The 23,859-nt window shown below is 36.0% G+C and overlaps 1 protein-coding gene across 23 annotated transcripts in view; it reads right to left on the reverse strand.

Annotated features, from left to right (window-relative positions):
- Positions 1–5,978: 5,978 nt before the first annotated feature.
- Positions 5,979–23,859, reverse strand: part of C2CD5 (C2 calcium dependent domain containing 5) — a 98,260-nt gene continuing 80,379 nt past the window's right edge. For 9 of the 23 annotated variants that reach the window (XM_059185734.1, XM_059185755.1, XM_059185739.1 and 6 more), the window contains 6 exons: positions 23,058–23,144; positions 13,633–13,683; positions 12,632–12,733; positions 11,121–11,311; positions 8,177–8,323; positions 5,979–7,289 (listed from right to left, as the gene is read on the reverse strand). In XM_059185734.1, the coding sequence (XP_059041717.1) occupies positions 7,158–7,289; positions 8,177–8,323; positions 11,121–11,311; positions 12,632–12,733; positions 13,633–13,683; positions 23,058–23,144 (710 nt within the window). In that variant the 3' untranslated portion in view covers positions 5,979–7,157. The remainder of the gene's footprint in view (positions 7,290–8,176; positions 8,324–11,120; positions 11,312–12,631; positions 12,734–13,632; positions 13,684–23,057; positions 23,145–23,859) is intronic. The other 14 variants (XM_059185736.1, XM_059185741.1, XM_059185747.1 and 11 more) reach the window with 4 other exon arrangements.

The raw sequence follows: 23,859 nt of genomic DNA on the forward strand, positions 1-23,859 counted from the left end.
GTCTCCAACACCGAGCACTGCCTGGGCTTGTCTTTACACTGCAGCGACGACGTGGCTCTGGAGAGGGTTAGCGCGAGCTGGCTGAGAAGCACGAGGGCCCTGAACTTCTCTAGAAGACGCCAAACCGGCGCGGAAGCCGGCTCTCTTCTAGGACTTGCACAAACTGTGCCAAGATGAGTAACAAAGACATGGACGTGAGGGCCAGGTCCTGGCGAAGCCCCGAGGCCGGCCCTCCTGCTCCGCGTGCCCGGTTCTGTCTGCGCAGACGCGCATCTCGCACTTCCCGGGGGAGGAGGGGAAACTCATCAACGAGGTGGCGACCACCTGCCTCTCCTCTGCAGGCTGCCCCCGGACCGGGCTGGGTGGGTATCACTTCCTCTTGGAAAACCTCCGGAGCCAAGCGGCCTCTGAGGGGCCCCGCGGGCATCCCTCTGGTGCCAGTGCTTGCGCCTGGCCCCCTCCCTACACGCAGTCATTGGGCAGCATTCTAAGGATCCTGGAGCCTCCTCCCAAGCTGTGGGACAAATGGAAACAATAAAGCTTTTTGCAGCACAAAAGAGAAAAAAAAATTAAAACAATACCACTAATAATAGGACCAAAAAACATGGAGTACTTAGATATAACTCTCCCCTCAAGAAACATGCAAGGGACGCCTGGGTGGCTCAGTTGGTTGGACGACTGCCTTGGGCTCAGGTCATGATCCTGGAGTCCTGGGATCGAGTCCTGCATCGGGCTGCCAGCTCCATGGGGAGTCTGCTTCTCTCTCTGACCTTCTCCTCATTCATGCTCTCTCTCACTGTCTCTCTCTCAAGTAAATAAATAAAATCTTAAAAAAAAAAAAGAAACATGCAAGATTTGTGTGAGGCTTGTATATTGAAAACAACAAAATATTAATGAAAAAAAGTAAAAGAAATAGCACGTTCATGGATTAAATTGTCAATTCTCCCGAACCTGATCTATAGATTCAACACAATCCCAATTTTAAAAAGCAGGAATTTTCTTCAATATAAAGCTACCCTAAAATTTATATGGAAGAAACAGAGGAACTAAAATTATCAGAAATATCTTTCAAGAATGTGAACAAAGTTTTTAAGATTCACATTCCTTGATTTCCAGACCTATAAAATTAGAAGAATCAAGATCATGTAATATCAGAAAAAGGATAGATATGTGGAACACATGGAACACATGACAGATCCAGAACTCAACCAATAAAATGGCTCACCTGTGTATATGGGCAATCAATTAATCGATTTTCAACAAAAATGTCAAGTCAATCAAATATATTAAAGTTTGTCTTTTCAACAAATTGTGTTGGAGCAATTTGCACATGGACATCCATGCGCAGAAAGGGGAAGAGTTTTAACCCAAACCTCACATCATATACAAAATGTAACTTGAAATGATCATGTACCTAAAAAAGAAAAGCCAAAATCTGAAATTTCTAGAAAATCTTCACAATGTAAGGTTAGGCATAAATTTCTTAGAACACAGAAAGCGCAAACCACAAAAGAAAAAAAAAAAAAAACGTAGACTTTTTCAAAATTAAGAAATATATGGGGCTCGGGTGGCTCAGTTGGTTAAGGCTCAGCCTTCCGCTCAGGTCATGATACTGGGGTCCTGGAATCTGGCCCTGCGTGGCCTGGGCCTTCCTTCTCCGGGAGGAGCCTGCCTCTCTCTCTCTCTCACTCACTCCCCCTGCTGGTGCTCTCTCTGTGTCAAATAAACCCATAAAATCTTTTTTAAAAAATTAGAAATTTCTGTTCCCCCAAAAGACAATGTTTGAGAAATGCAAAATAAGTCACAGACTGAGAGAAAATGTCTGCAAAATATGTATTTTAAACAAACCAACCTCTGATATCTAGAATTTATAGGAAACTCTCACGACTCCATTGGCAGCTGGCTTGAGCACTAGGAACTGAAACTTGGCAGGCTTCCTTAGATGGTGTACGTAGGCATGGAGGAAATAGGACAATCTGCTAAAGAATCAAGCAAAGCTTTGCAGGAATCAAGCAAACCTTTGCAGGAGTCTTGGCTAAATTGGCGTCATTACTGCGGGAGACCCGCGCGGTCCGTTTGTGCGGAGTCCATTCCAACAGCGACATCATGTGGCAGTGAGAAGCAAAGGTAAGAGTATTCCGCAGAGCTTGGGTGGGGAAGCTGCCTTGAAGTCCTGGGGACTGCATTGAGCCCCTACAGTTCTTGAACAGTATTAGAAGTGGAGACGACCTCAAAGGTGGGACATTCTGGATTTATCCTAATAGGCTGGGTATTCAAAAAAAAACTCATTAGAAAAATAAAAGGACTGTACTTATATCCTGAGTTTGTGAAGGATTTCATATTACCATAAATATTGCAACTTTAGATATGGGCGTAGTTTAAATTTATAAGAACTTTGTATTCATTTTCTATTGCTTCCATGACAAACTATTGCCAGCTTAGTGGCTTCAACAAGTTTATTATCTTACAGTTGCGTAAGTCAGAAACCTGATATGGGTCTCACAAGGCTAAAATCAAGCCATGAGTAGGGCTCTGGTCTTTTCTGGAGGCTCTAAGGGAGAATCGATCTCCTTGCCCGTTTGAGTTGTTAAAACTCAGTTATAGAACGGAGATCCGTTTTCTTGCTAGCTGTCAGCTGAGGGCTGTTCCTGGAGTATAAGGCTACCCACGTTTCTCAACTGTTCCCTTCTTCCTTCTTCAAAGCCCTCAAAAGCAGATTGAGTCCATCTCTCATAGAATCTCTCTAACCTACTCTTTGAAACCTTTCTCTTCCACTTTCGAGGAAGATTAGATTCTAGGACCCTTGAAGATAACCATAGATAATTTCCTCATCTCCAGGTCTTTAACTCTGATCACATCTGCAAAGTCCTTTTTGTCCTGTAAGGTGATATAGTCACAGGTTCTAAAAATTAGGCTGCGGACGTCTTCGAGGGGGTGGGATTATTCTGCCTACCATAGATACATTGGTGGGGTTTTTGTTTCAAAGATTTTTTATTTTTAAGTAATCTCCACACTCAACGTAGGGCCCAAACCCACAACCCCAAGATCAAGACTCATACACTCCACCAACTGAACTAGCCAGACACCCCTGGGTTTTTTAATATTTAAAAATCTAATCTTAAAAATTTGACTTTCCTACTGCGGAAAAGGCAAATTTTTAGGATAGCATTTACCTGATCATTCCTAACCTCTACTTCAGCCTGGTTCTTTATTCTCCTCCATTGATTCAAGTCGGGGTCAGTGAAGGGATTTCAACGTTTCAATAAACTTTCTGAATAAGTATGCAGAATATCAAGGATTTGCTTATTTCTCTGGGGAAAAGTTCCAGAGTTTAGATCAGATTCTCAAAGTACTCTGTGAAAAATCCTCCTCTGGAGAAAAAGAAACTATTAAACTGTTTGTAAATAAATGTGTTACTTTCATATCACATACATTTTCATGCCTCCTCACCTTTATGCATCTTGTTCCCTGAAATTGGGTGGTGTAGTAGAAAGGTTTAGGCTTTGGATCTCCCTCAGGTATCTGACTCAAGCTAAGACTGGCATTTATCTGGTAAGAAATAAGTTTGGTGAGGAGCCATTGAGATGAGAGCAATTCAGGACATGTTTGGTGAACCTTCAAGGTAACCAAAAAATCAAGGGGAGATCATCTTAATTAAGGGAATCTAAGAAAGAAAAGATAGTCATAGTCATATTGTTCATAATAAAATTAAATGTTTGGATATGATAAAAAGGTAAAATAAACTATGTTGGTGGACAACAAAATAACGGGAAACTTTGTCACACACATGGCAAATTATCAACAAGAAAAGGTAAACTCCAAAGAATAGGAATTCAGTTTTCACCGAAAAGTGCTAACTGAATTTTAAAAATCACTCTAGTCATAACAGACAAAAGTATTGTCCACATGTAGTTGCACCGAAATCATTACACTAAGTGAAAGTTGTCAAGCACAAGATCCTGGAGCACCCAGGTGGCTCAGTCAGTTAAGTGGCTGCCTTTGGTTCAGATCGTGATCCCAGGATCCTGGAATCAAGTTCCACGCAGGGCCCCTGCTTCTCCCACTCCCCCCACCTTCTCATGTTCTCTCTTTTGTGCTGTCTCTCTCTCAAATAAATAAAATCTTTTTTTTAAGATTTTATTTATAGAAAGAGAGCATACATAGGGGGAATGGCAGAGGGAGAAGCAGACTCCCCACTGAGCCAGGAGTCTGATGAGGACTCGAACCCAGGATTTCGAGATTATGATCTGAGCCAAAGGCAGGCCCTCAACCAACTGAGCCACCTGGGTGTCCCTCAAATAAAATCTGTAAAAACAAAACAAAACAACAACAACAAAACACAAGATCCCATTTACAGGACAGAAGGGAAACCTCCTGGGGTGATGGAAATGTGTTTTAATGTATGTCCATGTGTGTGTGTGTGAGAGAGAGAGAGAGAGAGATAAATGTTCTCTTGTGTGATGGGAATGTTCTTTACCTTGGTTACACAACTGAAGCCATTTGTCATAGCCCCTTGAACTGTACATCGATTAATTTTATCAATTGTAAATTAGAACTCTTTAGAAGATTAATGGAGATGTGATGGAAAAGAGAAGAAAGCCAGGCCAAAAGATAAAAAAAAATAAAGCCATTCTTTTTAAAATTGTGTATATGATCCCATCTATACATTAATCAAAATTGCAATGTAATACTGCAATCCAGTACTTGTGTCATTGACATACAAAGGGCAGAGGAGTTGGAAGCCAGACGGCAATGGATTCGGAAAGAGGAGGAGGTAGAAGTGGGATGGTGCAGTTAACAAATCTAACAATGGTTAAGTTTTGTAGCTGACCCTTGGGGCAGCAATAACGAATGAGAGAGATACATATGAGGCATGTTATAAATACTAAAATTGGCCTCAGTGTTTCCAAAAGAGTGAGTACTAAGTCCCAGCACATCTGTAAAAATGATCGTTTTTTGAGGGAATCCACACAAAGGAATAAGCAGTAGCGTTTGGGGTATAGGGCAACATGAACTTTTCTGGAAAGAGCCCCTCTTGGCCTGGGCTAATTATGCTTCAAAGGTAGAGCACATGAGCAAATGGCTCATGTGAGCCAACAGAGCAAGCCTGAGTAATTAAGGAAATTCCAGCTTTTTTTAGAAATCAGCCCAGGCCTCTGTTAAGTATACAATTGTTCATACCAAATGGAGCTAATGCCACCCAGCTACTTTAATGTTCAAGAATTAGTAATAATGTTTGGGGTGCCTGGGTGACTCAGTCTGCTATGCATCTGACTTTGGCTGAGTCATCATTTCAGGATCCTGGGATCCAGTCCTGGATCAGGCTCCTTGCTCAGCAAGGAGTCAGTCTCCTCCGCCCTCTGCCTGCTGCTGCCCCTCCTTGTGCTCTCTGACAAAAAAATAAAATCATTAAAATATATATATATAGTTATTTATTATACTACCTGGTATATAGTAAGCATTCAGTAAGCATTAGCAATTGTTTTAGTGTGTGAGTGCGGGTATATACATATATACATACGTATATCTGTATACACACGAACGTATATATGTATATATACACACACAAGACATAAACATATATATACATATATAAACATACATATATATACACCACACATATATGTATAGTATGTATAGTGTGTGTACACACACACACACACACACACAGAGCACAGTTTACAACTTACTTGTGTAGCCACTGAAAACGAGCTCCATGATCATAGGAACTTGTGTGTTTTGTTCACTGTCTAAAACTGTGCCCTGGGATCTAATATCTAGTAGGCATACAGTAGTTGTTGAATGTGAATACATTCAATGTGAATTCACAATGTGAGTACCTACCTACCAAAGACAATGAAAGTGCCACAAGGATTAGGAGCTGCCCAACAGATGTTTGCTGACTGCAGGAATGAATGGAGGTGATCGGATGGCAGTACTACACCACACAAAGTAGGCAAAGAAGAGATTCGGGAATATTCCAGTTTATAAACTTTTTATTTAAAAAATAAAATTATAAACAAAATACAGAAAAATATTGACACCTGTGATAACAAGGAAATGACTCCTAATCTTTACGGTGGTTTGTTATCCTGAAAGAGCAAAATCATAAGTCTTATAAAGAAATTTTATTGTGCAAAGGAGGAATGTACTTTTTAAGGTTCATTTATAATAGGTATTTGGCATTGACAGAAAAAGTATTTCTATGTATACATTCAACACTTTGCAGCATATTTACATTCAAGTTACATTTCCAAATTCTATGCCAAATACAATCTAACTAACCATCAAAAATCCCTAAGATGTAACTCTGTTTATTTGGTAGGAGTGCAGTATGATTCTATTAGAAATAATTTTATGCTCCTACTAGATCAATCATACTTTCACTATGTCAACAAAAGTTCTTTCCAGTTGAAGCCAAGCCTCTTCTAGACAAATTAAACACTAACGAAATTTGGCCAGTTACAAGATTACATAGATTTTTCCTCCCTCCTTACAGACATTAATAAAACTTTCAATGGAAGGGCACTGGCTCTAATAAATTACTTTTTTTTTTTTTTTACAGCAGTTAGGACAGAGTATGGATACAAGCTGCAGAATTTTAACTTGTTTTTAAAAGATGGCTTCCTTTCAGTTGTTACCGAATTCCAAATTCAGTTGTTCTCAAAATAAAACACATTAGGAAACCCACATAGTGTTTTTAAAACTTTTCTCCATTTTCTCACATTCCTCAAATCAGATTTTTAATGCATTGACAATTTGTAAATTTCTTGCTTAGTTTCTCTCAATTACATTAGGATAGCTATTACAATTTCTTGATAATCTCACCATTTTGTTTCAAAGTATGATTTTATTAAAGTCAACATAAACTACAAGTAACTTCCATCTCTGCTAAGTTCTCTGAGAAATCTACCCAAATTTAATGAGGAGTTGAGATCCCATGGGGCCTGACAAGGACTGGCAAACAAAACATCAAGATTTTAAAATTCTCATGCCTCCTAGAAATTCCAGACAAATCAAATCTACTCATAATGTACCATTCCTTTCTTAATTATCTCAAATTAAGTTCACTTTTAAAAATCCAGTAAGATAATTAAGGAAAAAACAATGGTGACAGATGAATTTCATTTAGTTGAGTTCTTCCTTTCTGCTTTACTTCAGGTTGTAACTTCTCCTCCAGGACATGATGGCTGGCAGTTGGCAGTAGGCTGCTGAGTTGACAGCACTTCTAATTCGGATTCACGAACAAAAACCACTGCATCACCACTTACATTTATAAGACACTGTGCCTATACAAACAACAGGAAATGTTCAATCACCAACTCACAGATATGCTCATGGTTTTAGGCTATTTTAGGGGTGCTACATAGCTGAAAAAGCACAAGCTTTTAAGTCACTTCGAAAAGGTAGACAATAGAAAAATGAACAAAGGGGAAAAAAAAGAAGGTAATTCATAAGAAAGGAAATTCAAAAAAACCCCATTGATAATTTTAATTTTTTAAAGGAAACTTTAACAATTCAAAGTAAGCTATTATATGAAAAATACTGATAAAAGAAATTTATTCTAAAATTAATCCTAAGCAACAATTCTTTGCCCCCACTAACAGAATTATTTTTGAGGAATAATAATTGGGACATACTCTTCACCACTATGGTAGTTAGAACTGGACAGATCACAGTCCAAACTAAAGGGTGTCTTCCACAGTAACTTAGGAGCAAAACTTCCAAAGGTATTTAAGAATACACAGGATATGGGGGCGCCTGGGTGGTTCAGTGGGTTAAAGCCTCTGTCTTTGGCTCAGGTCATGATCCCAGGGTCCTGAGGTCGGGCCCCTCATTGGGCTCTCTGCTCAGCAGGGAGCCTGCTTCCTCCTCTCTCTCTGCCTGCCTCTCTGCCTATTTGTGATCTCTGTCTGTCAAATAAAAAAATAAAAAAATAAAAACCTTTAAAAAAAAAAGAATACCCAGGATATGAAAACAGCATCTGATCTATATATGACCGTACTTATCAATACATTTGTTATGTATTGCATCCAGATGCACACACATGTTTTAAGCATCTAGAATCAAAAAGTTCTGAAGACCAGTTCTCTTTGGTGGTGGGTGGGGAGACAGTGGGAGATGGGAAAGCCACGGGGGAAATCCTCACTTATAGAAGTTTGTAACTGCATCTCACCTGGTTTTTATTTGGATTCTCCATGAAGACACACTGCTTCATTATGTAGGAGACAACAGCATTCCCTCCTAACGCAGCAACATGAGCTCTCACCATTGCAAACACTTCAGCAATAAAAGCATGGAGAAAACCACTGACTCCTCCTTCCTAGCAAGTAATACACAAGAAAATCTAACTGTATGCATGAATTTATACAAAATGCCAAATTATACTAAAACATCTTAAATGATCTTAATATAATAGGTGATCATTTTAATTTCCCTTGCAACAGGATTTGTTGCATGAATGAACAAACAAACCTTCACTGAACATGTCTGTGATAGGGATTATCCCTTTACTTTACAGATGATGAAAGTGATGTCAGAAAATGTGTCACATGCCCATGACTATGACCACATAGCTAATAAAAAATGGCAGAGCAGGAATTCAAACTTTCTCCAATTCCAGTATCTCCATCAAATCATTCCTATCACTCACAGAAACTGATGGTAAATATAACCAATAAACTTGTCTGCTTGCTGTATCTCCCATTCCGAAGCATGTTCCAACTACACTTGCCTTTTTACCAGTTTCTCAAACCTATCAAGCACTTTTCCTGCCTCAGATTCTTTGTGCAGGGTAAGTCCCTGATGGATCCTCACCCAATTTTCCAGGATAATTCTTACTCAATTCCTCAGGTCCCTGTTTATATGTAATTTCCTCAGGGAAACATTCCCTAACTCTCAGACCTAAATTAAGTTCCCCCTGTTATATCCTCTGATAGCCTCTGTTGTATTTCTTTATATTACTTATTATCACTAGTAATTATACATTAGTTAATGATTACTTGTTGAATGTTCACCAGGCTCCACTCCTCTAGACTGTAAATTCCATCAGGTCAGAGACCGCCATCTGTTTTGCTCGTAACTCTTTGCTAACACCTAGTTCAACAGGTGCACACACTGAGCATTCCATACATATTTGTTAGGGAATGAAATCCAGTAGGTTATGGAAGGTTTTCAGTGTTCAAAGATAAAACAGAAACCAAAGTCTAACTGAGAGCCTAAAATACTTTAGAACCTAAGTTTTCCGCAAATTCTACTGCAGCTTTTACACAGTCTAGGAATAAATTTCAAACTTTAAATTGGAAGTTAAGGGCAAAATTTAATGCACTGTTAGAAAAAACATTTGACCAGAACACACCTTATTAAAAAGCCAGAGAGAGGTAGCTATCTAAAGGTAGCTCTCTTTGTAGTTAAGGAATTGAGTATTTCAGCCTACCTCCTACTCAGTTCACAGCTCAGTACATTTTTTTTTTTCTTTTACTTGTATTTGGTTTACTCCTGTCTTTTAAACTTCAAAATTCTGATGGCAGAGTAACAGAAACTACGGAGGGGTAATTCTTAAAAGATTACATAATTGAAAGCAAGTAACAACTTAGCAAGCAATGAATACATTTGGGATATTATGCCATCCAGTTAATATTACAAATTTCTGTTGAAGGGAAATCTACTATGAAGCAACATGTTGGGGTATGGCTGCTCAAGTAGTAGAGAAGGCACTTAGGGGATAAAATTTTATGGACTAAAATAATGCAATATCCATGTACTATTAAGAGCAACTGAAAAGTTAATTCACCAATCTATACCAGCTTCTCACACTCAACTTTCCTTGTCAGACTTAAATGGGCTTAAGCGTCACCTAATTTAATTCTATATTAAAGTCTCAAAGGATTTTGAGACTATATTAAGATACTGTCTTCTCCATCTCAACACAATTAGAATATGATTTAAAACTAATTTATCATAAAGGAAACATCTACCTAATCATTCTGTCAGAAGTCATTCCCTCATTGACACAAAAATACCTATGTCTACTCTGCCAGGCACTGTCCCAGGCAGGTGAGCATGATATTAAAAAAAAAAAAACAGTATGAGGGCCAAGGCGCCTGGGTGGCTAGGGGGTTAAGAGTCTGATTTTTGATCCCAGCTCAGGTCTTGATCTCAGGGTCATGAGTTCAAGCCCCGTGTTGGGCTCCACACCCAGCATGGAGCCTACTTGGAAAAAAAAAAAAAAAAAAAAAGTATGATGGCTATTATTTCTAAGGAAGTGTAGAAACGTTAATGGAGAGAAAATGGGAAAAAAGCAGAGTTAAGTCATCTTTATAATGCACACACTCTAAAAAAATACAAACTGCTGAAGAGTTTATTGGGTTTCATACCTATTCAATAAAAAATTTCCCTATTCACAGTATTTGCTCTAGTCTTATTTCATAACATAAGATACAATATAAATACAATTTTTTTCTCGAGTTTAAATTCCTGTGTAATTACAGATATAATAGGCTGACCGTGATTCTTAAATTTGACCACATCAAAACACTGTAACTACTGTTACCCAGTAAGAGGTAAGAATTTGAATAAATGGCATTCTCATGTACTTTTGGAGAGGTGGAAAGAAAACAAGCAGCTTAATTCTTTTTCAGGGGGAAAAAATTATAAACTATCCCCATAGACACCTATCTATAATTTAGTCCCCTATGATTTCTAAATATAAGTCCTTAAAAACTATTATTTAAATATATCTCAGACAAATAACTACTTAAGAAAACTAAGCTGAAATTTCAGGCTGTTTTAAATCTCTAATCATACATTGATAAATTTACTTGTTTTATTTATCATATAATGAGGATCTGGGATTTCTAATAATAAATGAAATTAAATCCAACATAACTCTTGTGATAATACTAAGTGCTATATGAAATTTGGCAAGTCTAATCTAGAATCAATCCATACAGGTTATTGGGAAAAAAAAAAAGTTGTATGTATGTGCATGAGTGCTGTGATTACTTTGGCAAAAAATAATGAATCGAAATTGTAATAACAATCTGAAATAACAATCTGAAGACAGTTTGTTACTACTGTCTTTAATCAGAAAATTCACAAAAACAATGTTGTAAAATTACCTCACGAAGAGAAGTGGTTTCCCGAATAAAAAACATGTTAATTATCCCAAGATATTTAGTTATTTTCGCTCCAGGAATAAAAGAAAGAGGTGTCATCTTAACAACCCCAACTGTAGAATTTGCACAAGGTGGAGCTGAACGGTTCCGGAAATTTCCTTCACCCATAGGACTTGCTTTTTCAACTGTCACAGCTAAATTTGGAGAAAGAAGAAAAAACATTAAGATCGGGTGTTGGTAACTCAATTATTCCCTAAGGTTTCCAAGTAAGTGGTGACAACATTCAGCTGTCTGTGAGGCTAAGCAATGTCATGAAAGTAAAGAAATTATCATGCACTGCATGCAATTAAAAAGAGAGAGAAAGAAAAACTTAAGAGGAAATGCTGGAATGGAATTCTTTTGGAAGAAAAATGGCATTCCTGCAAAAGAAAATGTTGATGCGGTGCAGCTACACACACAATGATCGTTATAAAGTGAAGAAAAAGAAAAAGCGGTAGAGCATTAAAAATTATCTGCTGTAGGAACAAATTATTACAAAGAGAGTGTGAAAGTTGTTATATTTCCCAGTGCAGTTTTTTCCATCTTTTTCAGACGACTTCATCATTGTCAACTTGTAGATAAACCTTACATTAACTAGTTGTAATTGGTTTCTTCTTCAAACCATTTTGATCAAACTCACAATTTTAAAAACTTAACAATGACCTTGGCTGTCTCAAAATTGATTGTTTATAAAGTAACATAAATAATAGCTACCACTTAATAAGTAACTACCATAAGCCAGACATACATATGTATATATGCATATATATCTAATCCTTACAACAATCCAGCAATATAGGTATTATTATCCCCATTTTACACGAGGAAACTAAGTCTCAGAGAAGTTAAATAGTTTGTCCAAGGTCACACAGCTATTAAAACGACACTTATAGGATCCCAAACCAGATCTGTCTGGTTTCATATCCTGTGATCTTTCCTCCAAAACACCGTTTCCTCCTTTTTAATGTCAATTCTTTCACTCAAATACATTTACCTCCGATTCTACCAGAACACATGGAGTATAAAGAACATGTAGGTAATGATGCTGATTGTAGCAGTGAGATAAGAGTTAGCTATTTTCTACTCAGAAATACCTCATTCTTTTAGCCCTCTGGGTATCACTGTCAGTAAACTAGCAGATGCCATCACTACATGGTAGCTTGGGTCCTGGAAGACCATCTCTTCAATAAGAGAGCTCACAATTTCCTTCCATTCAAGGGACATAAGTCTCTATACACTTGGAAGAATACCGTCACAAAAAGTAAAATTTTGAAAACACAATTGTACAGTTAAAATGAACAAATCTAAAGGCCCTTTAATAACTTTGGCTAAGTGACCATTAGTATCTGCAGCTTTCACACTCCAGTACGTGATTGATTGGCAATGTTATTGCTGGTTCGTAAGGTCTAGCCTTCACCACTGGGAAATCAGGGATATGCTTCTCAGATCATAATGTGGTAGAAACATCCGCCTACTTGTCTTAATTGATCCGCGCCTTATGGTCTGAGCTTTCAGTTTAATGAGCTCTATCCAGCTGCTGCATCTGTCTGCAAAGGAACTGTAATCAACTGACGTTGCTGAAAACACAGACAGAAAACAAAAGAAAAAACAAAGAAAAAATATGGGTGACGTCTCTTACTCGTCATAACACTCCTTCTGATGATGTAATTTAACTGTAACTTAGAAAAAGAATGGTCCTTTTCAAGTCAGATATGAGAGAGAGTAAAGAGTCAAGCTTTAGACACTGATTTGTCCAAAACCAAGTTCTCAGTTAGCTGGCTGAGCGCTTTTGGTGATGTCATAGTTGTGTGGTTGCTTAGGGAAAACAGAAGCAAAGTCTAACAGAGTATCAGTGAAAGGACCATATACTGCTTTAACTAATTTTATTTCCCATTCTTTGTACTTTACAATGTGTTAACTGTTTATATTTTATGACTTTAATTTATAATTCAAACTTGGTGAATAATTCACTTCCCTGTTTTTACCCTGAAAATCAAAAAAATAATAAGAATCAAATGCTGAAGAATACATTTTTTAAAAATCACTAGTTGACTTATCTTTTATTAAAACACATTCTTTCTACCATCAGTAACAGGAAAGCCAAAAGGTCACTTTGGTCAATATTCTGTTTTCACATCTGATTTTGGCAACAAAGCTTCTGATGACACTGACTGGGGAAGCAAGTAGGAGTCTAACAAGTTCTCCTTTTTCAAAAGAATAGCTTTTGCTATTACTGAGCTAAAAAAATGTTAAAGAGCTAAGATTTTATTTTTAGAAACAGGGAAACTATTAAAATGCTAAAAATGTAAATATTAGTTTAATTAGTATTTTAAAAGATACATTCTAACTACAATAAAGTCACGTTTTGGTGTCTATTCCACTGTCCAGTGCATTTCTCCAATGTCTGTATGTTTATGCACCACCACACTAGAATTTCACACCTTTGGTGACTACTTGCTTAATTAGACAAACTCACCTCTCTGTGCAGCTGGTATACCTGAGTTAGAACTTGCACTCTCCAGGTGTTCTAATAAGACAATATGAACAACATTAGCTTGAATGCTAAGTACAAGCCAGTATCTCTTCTTTGCTGTTTGTCAAAACCTCTATGAGCCAGATGAATACAAGGAAATCTTTATGGCTTCATTATAAAAGCAAACCAAATAGAAGTATTTAGGTTTTAAATGCAGTTTCTATTGATTTATGAAAACTAGCTCAGTTAATAAATATCATGCCAAGGAAGTCTACTTGATACTCTAACACAAGAAGAGTTTCAAAAACATTATAGACAGGAGAAAATATAAACATAGTAACAAATGTTAGTAGGATGAAAACAGGGCAAAAAAACTGAGCACAGAAAAGCATCAATGTATTAGGAAGAAAATCTGAAATGAAACATGGAGAGGGGAAATGTTTGTGTGTGGGAGGTGGGGGTGAGGGGGTCAGTAAGATTAAAAATTATAGACCAGGCAATAACCTATGTCTCAAAGATAAACAAACTGCTTGCTTACTAGCTATAACCCTCCCCCTCTCCCAACTCCCTTTCATTCAAGGACTTTGCTATCAACAGCTCCCTCTGGTGGCATCAACACATCATAGAACTAAAAAGTGTTCCCCACAGACAGAGCTAGATTCCAAACTGGAATCACTCCCTTTCCACTAACACTAACCTTATAAAAGGAGCATCCAGAATTTTCCCTAGTATTTTGTATTTTTATTATACCTGTTTAAAGTATTATACAAATTTGAACAGCACTATTAGAAAAACCTTCATAATCTATTTCTAAAGTTCAGACTCTACGTTAGCATATTTGAATTTTTGTTTCAAAGAATTTTATAACTGAAAGAATAGCGTTGCCAAGTTAGAAATAACTCATAAAAAAACACCAAAAATAACTGCAATCATGCAGTTTTTAAAAAGAATCTATAAATTAAGTAAGTACATATTTTTATCCCTGCTTATTAGTGTGTTAATCTTTTGGTAATATTCTTAAATTAACAAAAGATATGCCTTTTAAAAATAAGATTTGTACAGGTTTCTGCTAATCGGGTGCAATGGGAGTATCTCTCCATACTCCCTCCTCTTCCCATTTTTACCAAGCAAGTGACCACTAACTAATACTGGAAAGTGTACAGTGACTGACATTTCTCTTATAAAACAGAGCCATTGAATAAAAGGGATTACTAGGTAGGATCCACAAAATGACTGTGAGGGTACCATGCTGTGGAAGTGCCTGACCATCATGCCCTCACACTGCAGATCTAGGCAAGAAAACATCCTCCCTGATTCGGGATCCTGAGGAGTTCTGGAAGCCCAGAAGGAGATGGAACCAATAGGAAGGAGACCAGAACAAAATTGACATTCAGAAGCTTACCACATCTCTAACGGGCAGCTAGTTCAGTACTGAAAAAGGCTGTAGTGTGGAAGCTGGGACAGCAAATGCCTACCCAAGCTTAAATATGCCAGGAGAATCCCAGGGCTCTCCTATGTCCTATGCAGTACAGACTCAGGGAGTACAGACTTACAGAAAAATATAGCTGGCATCAGGAATTCTGTGCAAGTTTTTTAAGTGAAGAAACAGGGGGCAAAAAGCTTCAAAAATATGAAAATTACTAAAATGAAACTATCTTCTATATCTCAGTATTATCTGGGTAATATGAAACTCCTCAGTAGCAGCTGTATATAACTTAATGACAAATGTCCACAAAGAACTTAAACATGTAGAAAGTTATCTGTTCTCAACTCTAAATATCAAGTGAAAAAAAAAAAATTAAGGGACACAGTGATCTATTAAATACTTGCTTTTTAAAAAAGGAAAAAATAAAATATCTTTGCAAAGACAGACAATAAAGCTGGTTGAGGGTAGCTGCCTCTTGAAAAGGCAAATGAACGAAGAAGGGAGCTTCATTTTGGACTATAGGATTTTTTTGGTAAGATGGGAATTTTTTACCATGTACATTTATTACTTCCCCACAAAAATGGAAACTTTTTTTTTTCCAAAAAAAGTGGGGGGCAACATGGGAAAACGTCTTTTCCCTGCCTCCACATGTAAATGTATTTGAATTAAAATCTGGGGGAAAAAAAAAAAAACTTTTAAATTACAGATATTCTTAAGGGAAAGATTAAAATACATCATTTTTTAATCTCATTCAAGGAGAGCTGGTTCATCCAACGTGTTTGCTAGGATCTTAATTTTTCTCTCAGAGAAAAGGCCCAAGATGAGATGGTTCGGGAAACAGTCGAACATCAGCACTTCAGATATTTGAATACTGCAGGTGTCTAATAACCTCAGATTCTCAGTTACTCTGCTCTTCCAATTACAGTTTGGCTTCCAGGATAAAAGTCTTCTCAAAAGAGAAGGTACTGCAGGTGTTAGCTGTCTGGTTCAGTGGTAAACTAGTAATTAAGGTGAAAAAGAAATAAACCCATATGTAATCTCTAAGTCAATACTTTTTTTTAAAAAGCATATTTCATATTCAGGATTAGAAATCTTATTAAAATCTTTTGGGCTTTGTTGAAGAGCTAATGCCCACTGTCAGCCATACCTGTATAGAAGAGTTTGAGACAAACCCTTCTTATATTAGGTTCCCCCCATTCCTGCTGCAGAAAGTCTCATTCAAGCCACACAGCAGCCTACTTCACTTATAATCTCCTTTCCCACTGGATACAAGAAAATTATTATTTTGTCTCATTAAACTGTCCCCCGTAAGTGATAACCCTGTTATCCATAAATGAACAACCCTAGAAAGTGAGAAAGGCAAACAGAACATAAGGTTTTCTTATTCTCTTAGTACCTTCTAACAGTATTTAACAAGCTCTATCAGTGTGGGGAGGGGGACTAGCCTAGGTTAAAAGCAGTTGAGTGGAAATGAGCATACTGATGACCAAAAGAAAACAATGTGGCAAGGATTCTTCCTCCTACAATTATATATGCTCCAGTGCTTCTGAAGTTTGAGGCCTCTCCATTCTTCTAAACAGTCATAACCAATGACAAAGGTATCAGCTGGCTATGATAAAGCTCTATGCCAATCACTAAGTCCTCAGACAACTTGTTCACTTTATGTCATTAGGATTTACAGATCATCTTTGCTCTGAATAATTAAAAAGTATCTGAGATAATCTTATCTGGTCACCTTAAGAATATTACTAAAACTAAAAAAAGTTCCTGAAACTTTTGAAGATTCTGTGGCAGATAAAAATATTAAAATATATGCAATCAGGGGTGTCTGGCTGGCTCAATGGCTAGAGTATACAACTCTTAATCTCGGGTTTGAGTTCAAGCTCCACAATGTGCATGGAGCCTACTTAAAAGAAAATATATACAATCTAAAGTCTTAAAAAAATGTATGTTTTATTTAGCTATTCAAACATTCTCAGGGTGGGGGGTGGGGGTGCTTGGGTTGCTCAGCTGGTTAAGTGCCTGCCTTCTGCTCCAGTAGTGATTTCAGGAGTCCTGGGATTCAGCCCCAAGCCAGGCTCCCTGCTCAGTAGACAGTCCGCTTCTCTCTCCCTATGTCCCCTGCTCATGCTCTCTCTTGCTCGCTCTTTCTCAAATAAATAAATAAATCTTTAAAAAAATAAAATAAAATAAAATGTTAAAAAAAAATAGACAGGGGCTCCTGGGTTAAGCATGGTCTCTCTCAAATAAACAAAATCTTTTAAAATTTTTTTTAAAAACATTCTTGGGTTTTTTATTTTAAACTTTTGAAAAAGATTTTATTTATTTTCAAGAGAGAGAGAGTACATGCTCATGCATGGGGGGAATGGGGCAGGAGAGGGAAAGAATCTCAAGCAGCCTCACTGAGCATGGAGCCCAACATGAAGAAGGATCCCAGGACCCTGAGATCATGACCTGAGTTGAAACCAAGAGTCAGACGCTTAACCGACTGAGCCACCCACGTGTCCCTAAACATTCTCAGTTTTACGTTATTATGATCAAAATTTCTTTTATATTTCCTTTGGCATTTCCATCAATCTATGATGCACTGATTAGCTATGTCCTGTAACTATAAAATCTGGCCTAACAACGGAGTTATGTGTGTATGTAGTTATGTGTATAAACACTATGTATAAATCTTGTCCATAATGGTATTCAAATATTGGTGGAGTGATAATTGCCATATGAGAGCTAAAAATTATTAAAGCATAGAAAAAAACGTAAAGAGCTTCAAAGTAGATAGTCCACTAAGAGGAAAAACTCAACCACCATTACGATACATACATTAGACGACAAACACAAATAGCTTCTCTATTCACATCATTAAAGCTTCCAGCTAAAGGTGTACAACAGCCTACACCACTATTCTTCAAACCCCATCTTCTGTTTTCCTGCCTTTGTTTCCAGGCATTCAGTTCTCCCCTCTCCCCCACCCTTCAGATCTTCTCTTCCAAATAACACCTACTTTCATTAGTAACCCAATTCAATTTTCTTTGCTCCTTACTCCCTTTTCCTCAGACTCTGGATTTCACTGAACTTAAGCTGCCTCGAAGAAGCAAAGATCCTTACCCCTACACTTCTCCATCAGTTCTCTCTTTCCTTCCTCCCCATGTCTCAGATAAGTTTCTCATAAGTTTTCCACTCTTTGCTTTCTATTTTCCCTTCAATCTCCTTCCCCTCAATATCTCTCTCCTTTCAGGACTTCCCACTAATTGTTGGGGCCATCAATAACATGGAGAACTTCAATATTTTTTATTTTTGCTACCAGTTGGTCATAATGATATAATACATTTTAAAAAGAGAGAAATAACAGACATGCAATGAATTGTTAATACATAAAGATATTTTTAGTTAGTGCAAAGAATTGTGTAATAGTTTTAAGAATTTAGAACCATTCATTGGCAGGATAAAATAAAAGCTAACTTTTGTAGTTTTCATAGGTTTATATTTCTAATCACTAGTTTTAAAAAAATGTAAGGCAAGTCATTAAAAGTAAAAAATTAAACTACCTTTTAGAATCAAATTTGGCTTAACAAAAATAACCCTTATAGCCTCAATAAAAATAAAAATTTAAAAAACTTCAAATGTGATACCTAATTATAGAATATAATGTATTGAGGATTTTATTTTTATACTGAAATCCAGAATGTGACCTATGCTTGTCACATTAATTGGCAGCTGCTTAATGAAAAGAGTACTCCTGCCAGCCTATAGCTTATGCCATTAAACATGAGGCTATCACTTCAGCATAAAGCAAAATGAAAGCAGGAACAAGGTAGGTATAAAAGATTTTTCTTCCATAAAATTTCATCCAAAAGTAAATAAAAACTAAATTGACCTAATCTTTTTAAAGGCCTAACCTCTCAGAATTTGAATGAAAACTATTACCCTATTATAAACTTGAGATATATTTCTAGTGGCACATGATTCACATACATTTCCCTAAGATCTTAAGCCTCACAGCATGGTATTTAAGATATTGAGATTTAGGTCTTTAGACATGTAGCAAAAATAATGTGCTAACCTTCTATAAAAACTACATGTATAAAATTTTTGAGATCAACTACAATCTGTAAAACAAATCTTATTTTTTTTTTTTACTTTTCACCCCAATTACTGTCCCTCAGATTCTCCATTTTTACTGAATGTGTTCCATCCCTTTATAACATTTTTAAAGTCTCTTAAAGCCATTTCAGAGTAAAGTAGTAAATACTCAGAGAACTAAAGTATACACACTATTGATGAGGAAAAAACATCATGGGAGTGATATAAAAAACTTGTTATACCATCCTTTTTTTCTTAATACAGCTTCATATAAGTATTTACATTGATGCCAATCATCTATGTTCCTCATAGTATTCATCAAGAATTTTGATGACCTTCACATAATTTCCTGGAAGAAATTATTCAGGCTCAGCATCTTTTAATATTCAAGTCAGAAAAATCAAATACTTAGAGCAAGGTAACCAAACCAACCATATATCAAACAAATATTTTGTTACCTTGAGAAACAAAACTAAGTTTAACAAAGGATGAAAGGAAAAATTTGAACATGGATGGACAATTCAGGCCCAGGCTTACTCTACTCAGTGAATTAGGATACATGTAATTGAAGCATCTTTTTTCACATAATATTCATTCATTTTCAGTAACATAAAAAGAGAATTATCAGAAAGGTTTATCTACAAGTTAAAAGATGGAAGTATTAATAAATTACTGTGCATACCTCTTGAAACTACTCTGTCAACATAAAATAAAAAAATTTTTAATAAATTGCCATATTTGTAATAACATGAAAAATAGGATTCAAAGTTTTCAAAATTAAAAAATAAAAAAGAGAAAAGCTCCAGCAGCTTAGCTAACTGACCTAACAAAACTATAAAAACTATACAATTATTTACTTATCAATATTAGTAGTTAACTTTTAAGCCTCTTGTGGTTGTATTTCTCTTTATTCCAAGCACTTATTCCTAGCATTTATTCCTAGCACTTTTACCTTCCTCTCTTGCCTGTTACTTCTAAATTGCTACGCTTAACTTTTGCCACATACTTCTATTCTCTATTCAAAACATTCCATGTTATAATGCTCAATTACTACATTCATGTATTACATTCTATGACATTTTTCAGAACCCATCCTATCTTCAAATCTTAAAATATTGCAAAACCCATTCTATCCCCAATCTTCCAAAATATTTTGTTGATAACATTTTCAAGTATATTTAGTATAGCCCATGTCCTCCTGAGAAGACTTGAGAAAGCAAAGATAATAAACAGGCATGCAGCATAAACTACAATTTATACAACTATTTATAAAAAGATACAGGTAAACTATTTAGTGTTTACTGATAATTTTAAAATGTAATATTCAAAAAAAGCACATAGATTTTGCAGTTAAGTACTTAGTATAAAAGGTTTCTATATATTAGTATTAGATGTAGTATTATGAAAATGATGATAATGACATCTGATTCAGTGGTTTTCAGACTTTTTGAAACTCGTACAACAAAATCACATATAGAAAATGAATAAATAAAACCATACTGAATTAAAGCTGTTCTAGTTCAGAGGTAGGAAGGGGGTCCAGAGATCTAATCTCTCTCTACTCGCCCCTCAGCTCCCTTCTCACCCTGCCTTTTTAGAAGGCCACGAGGAACCTCTGAAGAAACCCCATGGTCTGGAGAAGCAGAGCTTAAAAATTACTGGTTTAACAGATTTGAAGCTATTTGGAAATTTTTAATGTAACTTAAACACTACCTTTTGATTTTGATTAATTGGCTTTTGATTTGTTCTTAATAATAGAAACATGTTAATTTTAGAAGAACCATAAACCATAGAAACCCAAGGAATCAGAGAATTTTAAAGGGTAGAGAGAGTCTTAATCTTAATCTTTTCATATTTACCTCATATGAGGAACTGAGGCTTAGTTGGCTTATTAGAAGTTAATTGGCCCAAGTTCTCACACTATCAGTAGCAGAACTGAGAAGAGAATCGAGGTTTGCTACTTTATTAGTCCACATTATGGCCCCTCTCCACATTATAAAGTAAGTTGCAATATTTTAAGCATTGTTCAGATAGGTCTTATTCTACACAAATTCTTCTTTCATTGTTTTTCAGTTCAGAGTATAATTTGTACAAAATAGACTAATGACCTCAACAAGCACTAATTCTAATTAACTTTGAAAACATTTTGAAAGCTAATGCAGAAATTGCAAGGTATCAATATAGATATGGTAAATTTATAGAACTTAAATCTAATCTTCTGCAGAAATCAGTAATGATTAACAAGGTAAAGCTGAGGTAACAGGGGCCCAATATCCATAAATGTATATACCTATATATTAGCAATTGATCAAATCTTTTTGCTATTATTGATTAGATTTTTGGTTTTGATTCTGTTCATATCCCACCCCTTGCTCTGGAGGATAAGGATAAATGAAATGATCTTAAAAGTGATCTGGAATTAACCCTGTGTTAAATATAAGTTTCTGAAAAAAAAAAATACAAGTTTCTATATAAAGTAGAAGTTTTTAAAAAATATTCTGTCTAGTCAGTTCTAAGGAAGATTCTACACATTTTTTTTTTTTGTTCTGGAAGCTAGATTTAGTTTACAAATTGAACTCAAATTATCTTTGGATTTAATTTTTTCCTCTCTGTTTTTTCAAGGAGTTCAACTATGCTAAAATTCTCTATGGAGTTCTAAATTAGAATTTTAATATAGATTAAAAAAGAAAGTGGACCACAGTTACCATGTTAGAAAGTTCAGAATATAAAAGTAGCTTATATTTCATCTTCAAAATATGAGACAAGATCTATTTACCTAGATAAACAGGGCTTGCACTGATTTAGTAAAGACTCTACTAATATACAATGTGACTATAAAACTATTCTGTATCATAACAAATTTGGTACCAAACTGAGAAGTATAAATCATAAAAAAATTTTCCTTATATTATAAAATATAAATGCTAGAAAAGCCAATTTGGTTTGAAATAACAAATGCATCATTTCTCAGAATTAAAAAATTATGAAAAAACACAAACCACATGTATTATATATGTAATGCTACAAATTAAGGTACAGTAATTCTGAATAATTCAATTATAATTCATAATTATAAGTAATTCTTATAATACAAATTGTCCTGAAATCAGAAAAGAAATAGAAAATACTACCTCCCATTTTTCACCAAAGACTGTACAGATCTAAGTAGATTTGTTGCTATTAAGCTGAGACTATCATTCTGCATTTGAAAATATGGCAATATCTTTTAAGTACACAACAATGTTCCTCAATAATAAGCAAGACGCTCTAAAGACAGCTCATCCCTTTTTCACTTGTACTATCCCCAACCCAAACCTCTCTCCACATCTTTTTAAAAAGATTTTATTTATTTATTTGACAGGGAGAAAAAGATCACAAGTAGGTAGAGAGGTAGGCAAAGAGGGGGAAACAGGCTCCCAGCTGAGCAGAGAGCCCGATGCAGGGTTCAATCCCAGAACCCTGAGACCATGACCCAAGCAGAAGGCAGAGGCTTAACCCACTGAGCCACCCAGGCGCCCCTCTCCACATCTCTTCTGAAGAAAATCAGTATTTTGTTGTCTAAAAAATTTAAAAATTTTTGTAAAATTTTGATTGTGGCTGGAAAAAACCTTACCAGATATAAATACCAATATATCACGAGGGAAATCCAGAGTTCTGAAAATAAAACTTTAATGCATTTGAAGTATAAGAATGGAATATCACAAGAAGCATTACCTTAATAATTTATGATGAGATTACTTGAGAAATTAAAATAAGAGGAATATTACTCTCTCCCCTGCATGAACATGAAGAAACAGACAATGAGGGAATGAAGAGTAAATCTTCAGCTCAACATTAAGTAAGACTGCCTACAATGAAGAAGTAAAAGGAACTAGAAACTAGGATTTATTTGTGTTTGCATTTCCCTCACTTAACCAACCTTTAGCTGGTGGAAAAGGATGAGAAGGAAGTGAATCTGAACAGAGCTCCAGCGGAAACTGTAGAAGTTCTTCATTATCTGTAGAGGCTTGAGAGGCAAGAAAAACACTGGTTATTTAGTAATGATCTAGAATTAATTATTTTTAATTAAGAATCTGGGATAAAACATGTATTTCTTCCAATCCAATTTATTCTGGTTATTTTCCTCTTTGTTACTCCCCTGGAGACCCTTCCTTCACCTGCACAATGTTGAGAGATGCTATCTTCCCTGCTAGGACTGTTGTGAAGCCTCGGAAAAATATTAAGTATAAATCTCTTAGCACAATGCCTTCCAAACAGTAAGAATTCAATAACAACCATTATTATCCTATTCTTTGTACCATACTGGTTCTATGATACGTAAACCAGCTATTTTCTATCCTCCTTTATAAATATCTGAATGCAATCGTTAAATACATCTCTATTTGACATTAATTCAATGCTATACATGTAGAATGTAATCAACTATAAAAATTTTAGACTAATCACGAGTATTTTATTTAGCTGGTTTAAGTCCTTAAATATTAGAAAGCATACTATTTCCCTCTCCTTTTTTTCAGAACACATTAGCAGTTTTTAAATTGGGAGTTTCTTTGGGATATATTGAGAATGGTACTTCCTAGATTTTACTGGATAAAGGACAACTCCAAGGATCTTTCCTAAGAAAAACACATGGTGCTAACTACATCAGTAGGTTCTCAGATGCCTTGGGGACCTCCCTAAAGGTCCTAGGACAGAAACCTCTAAATTACTGCAGAATATGC

This window comes from Mustela lutreola, chromosome 8, assembly GCF_030435805.1.
Source record: "Mustela lutreola isolate mMusLut2 chromosome 8, mMusLut2.pri, whole genome shotgun sequence".
NCBI lineage: Eukaryota > Metazoa > Chordata > Mammalia > Carnivora > Mustelidae > Mustela > Mustela lutreola.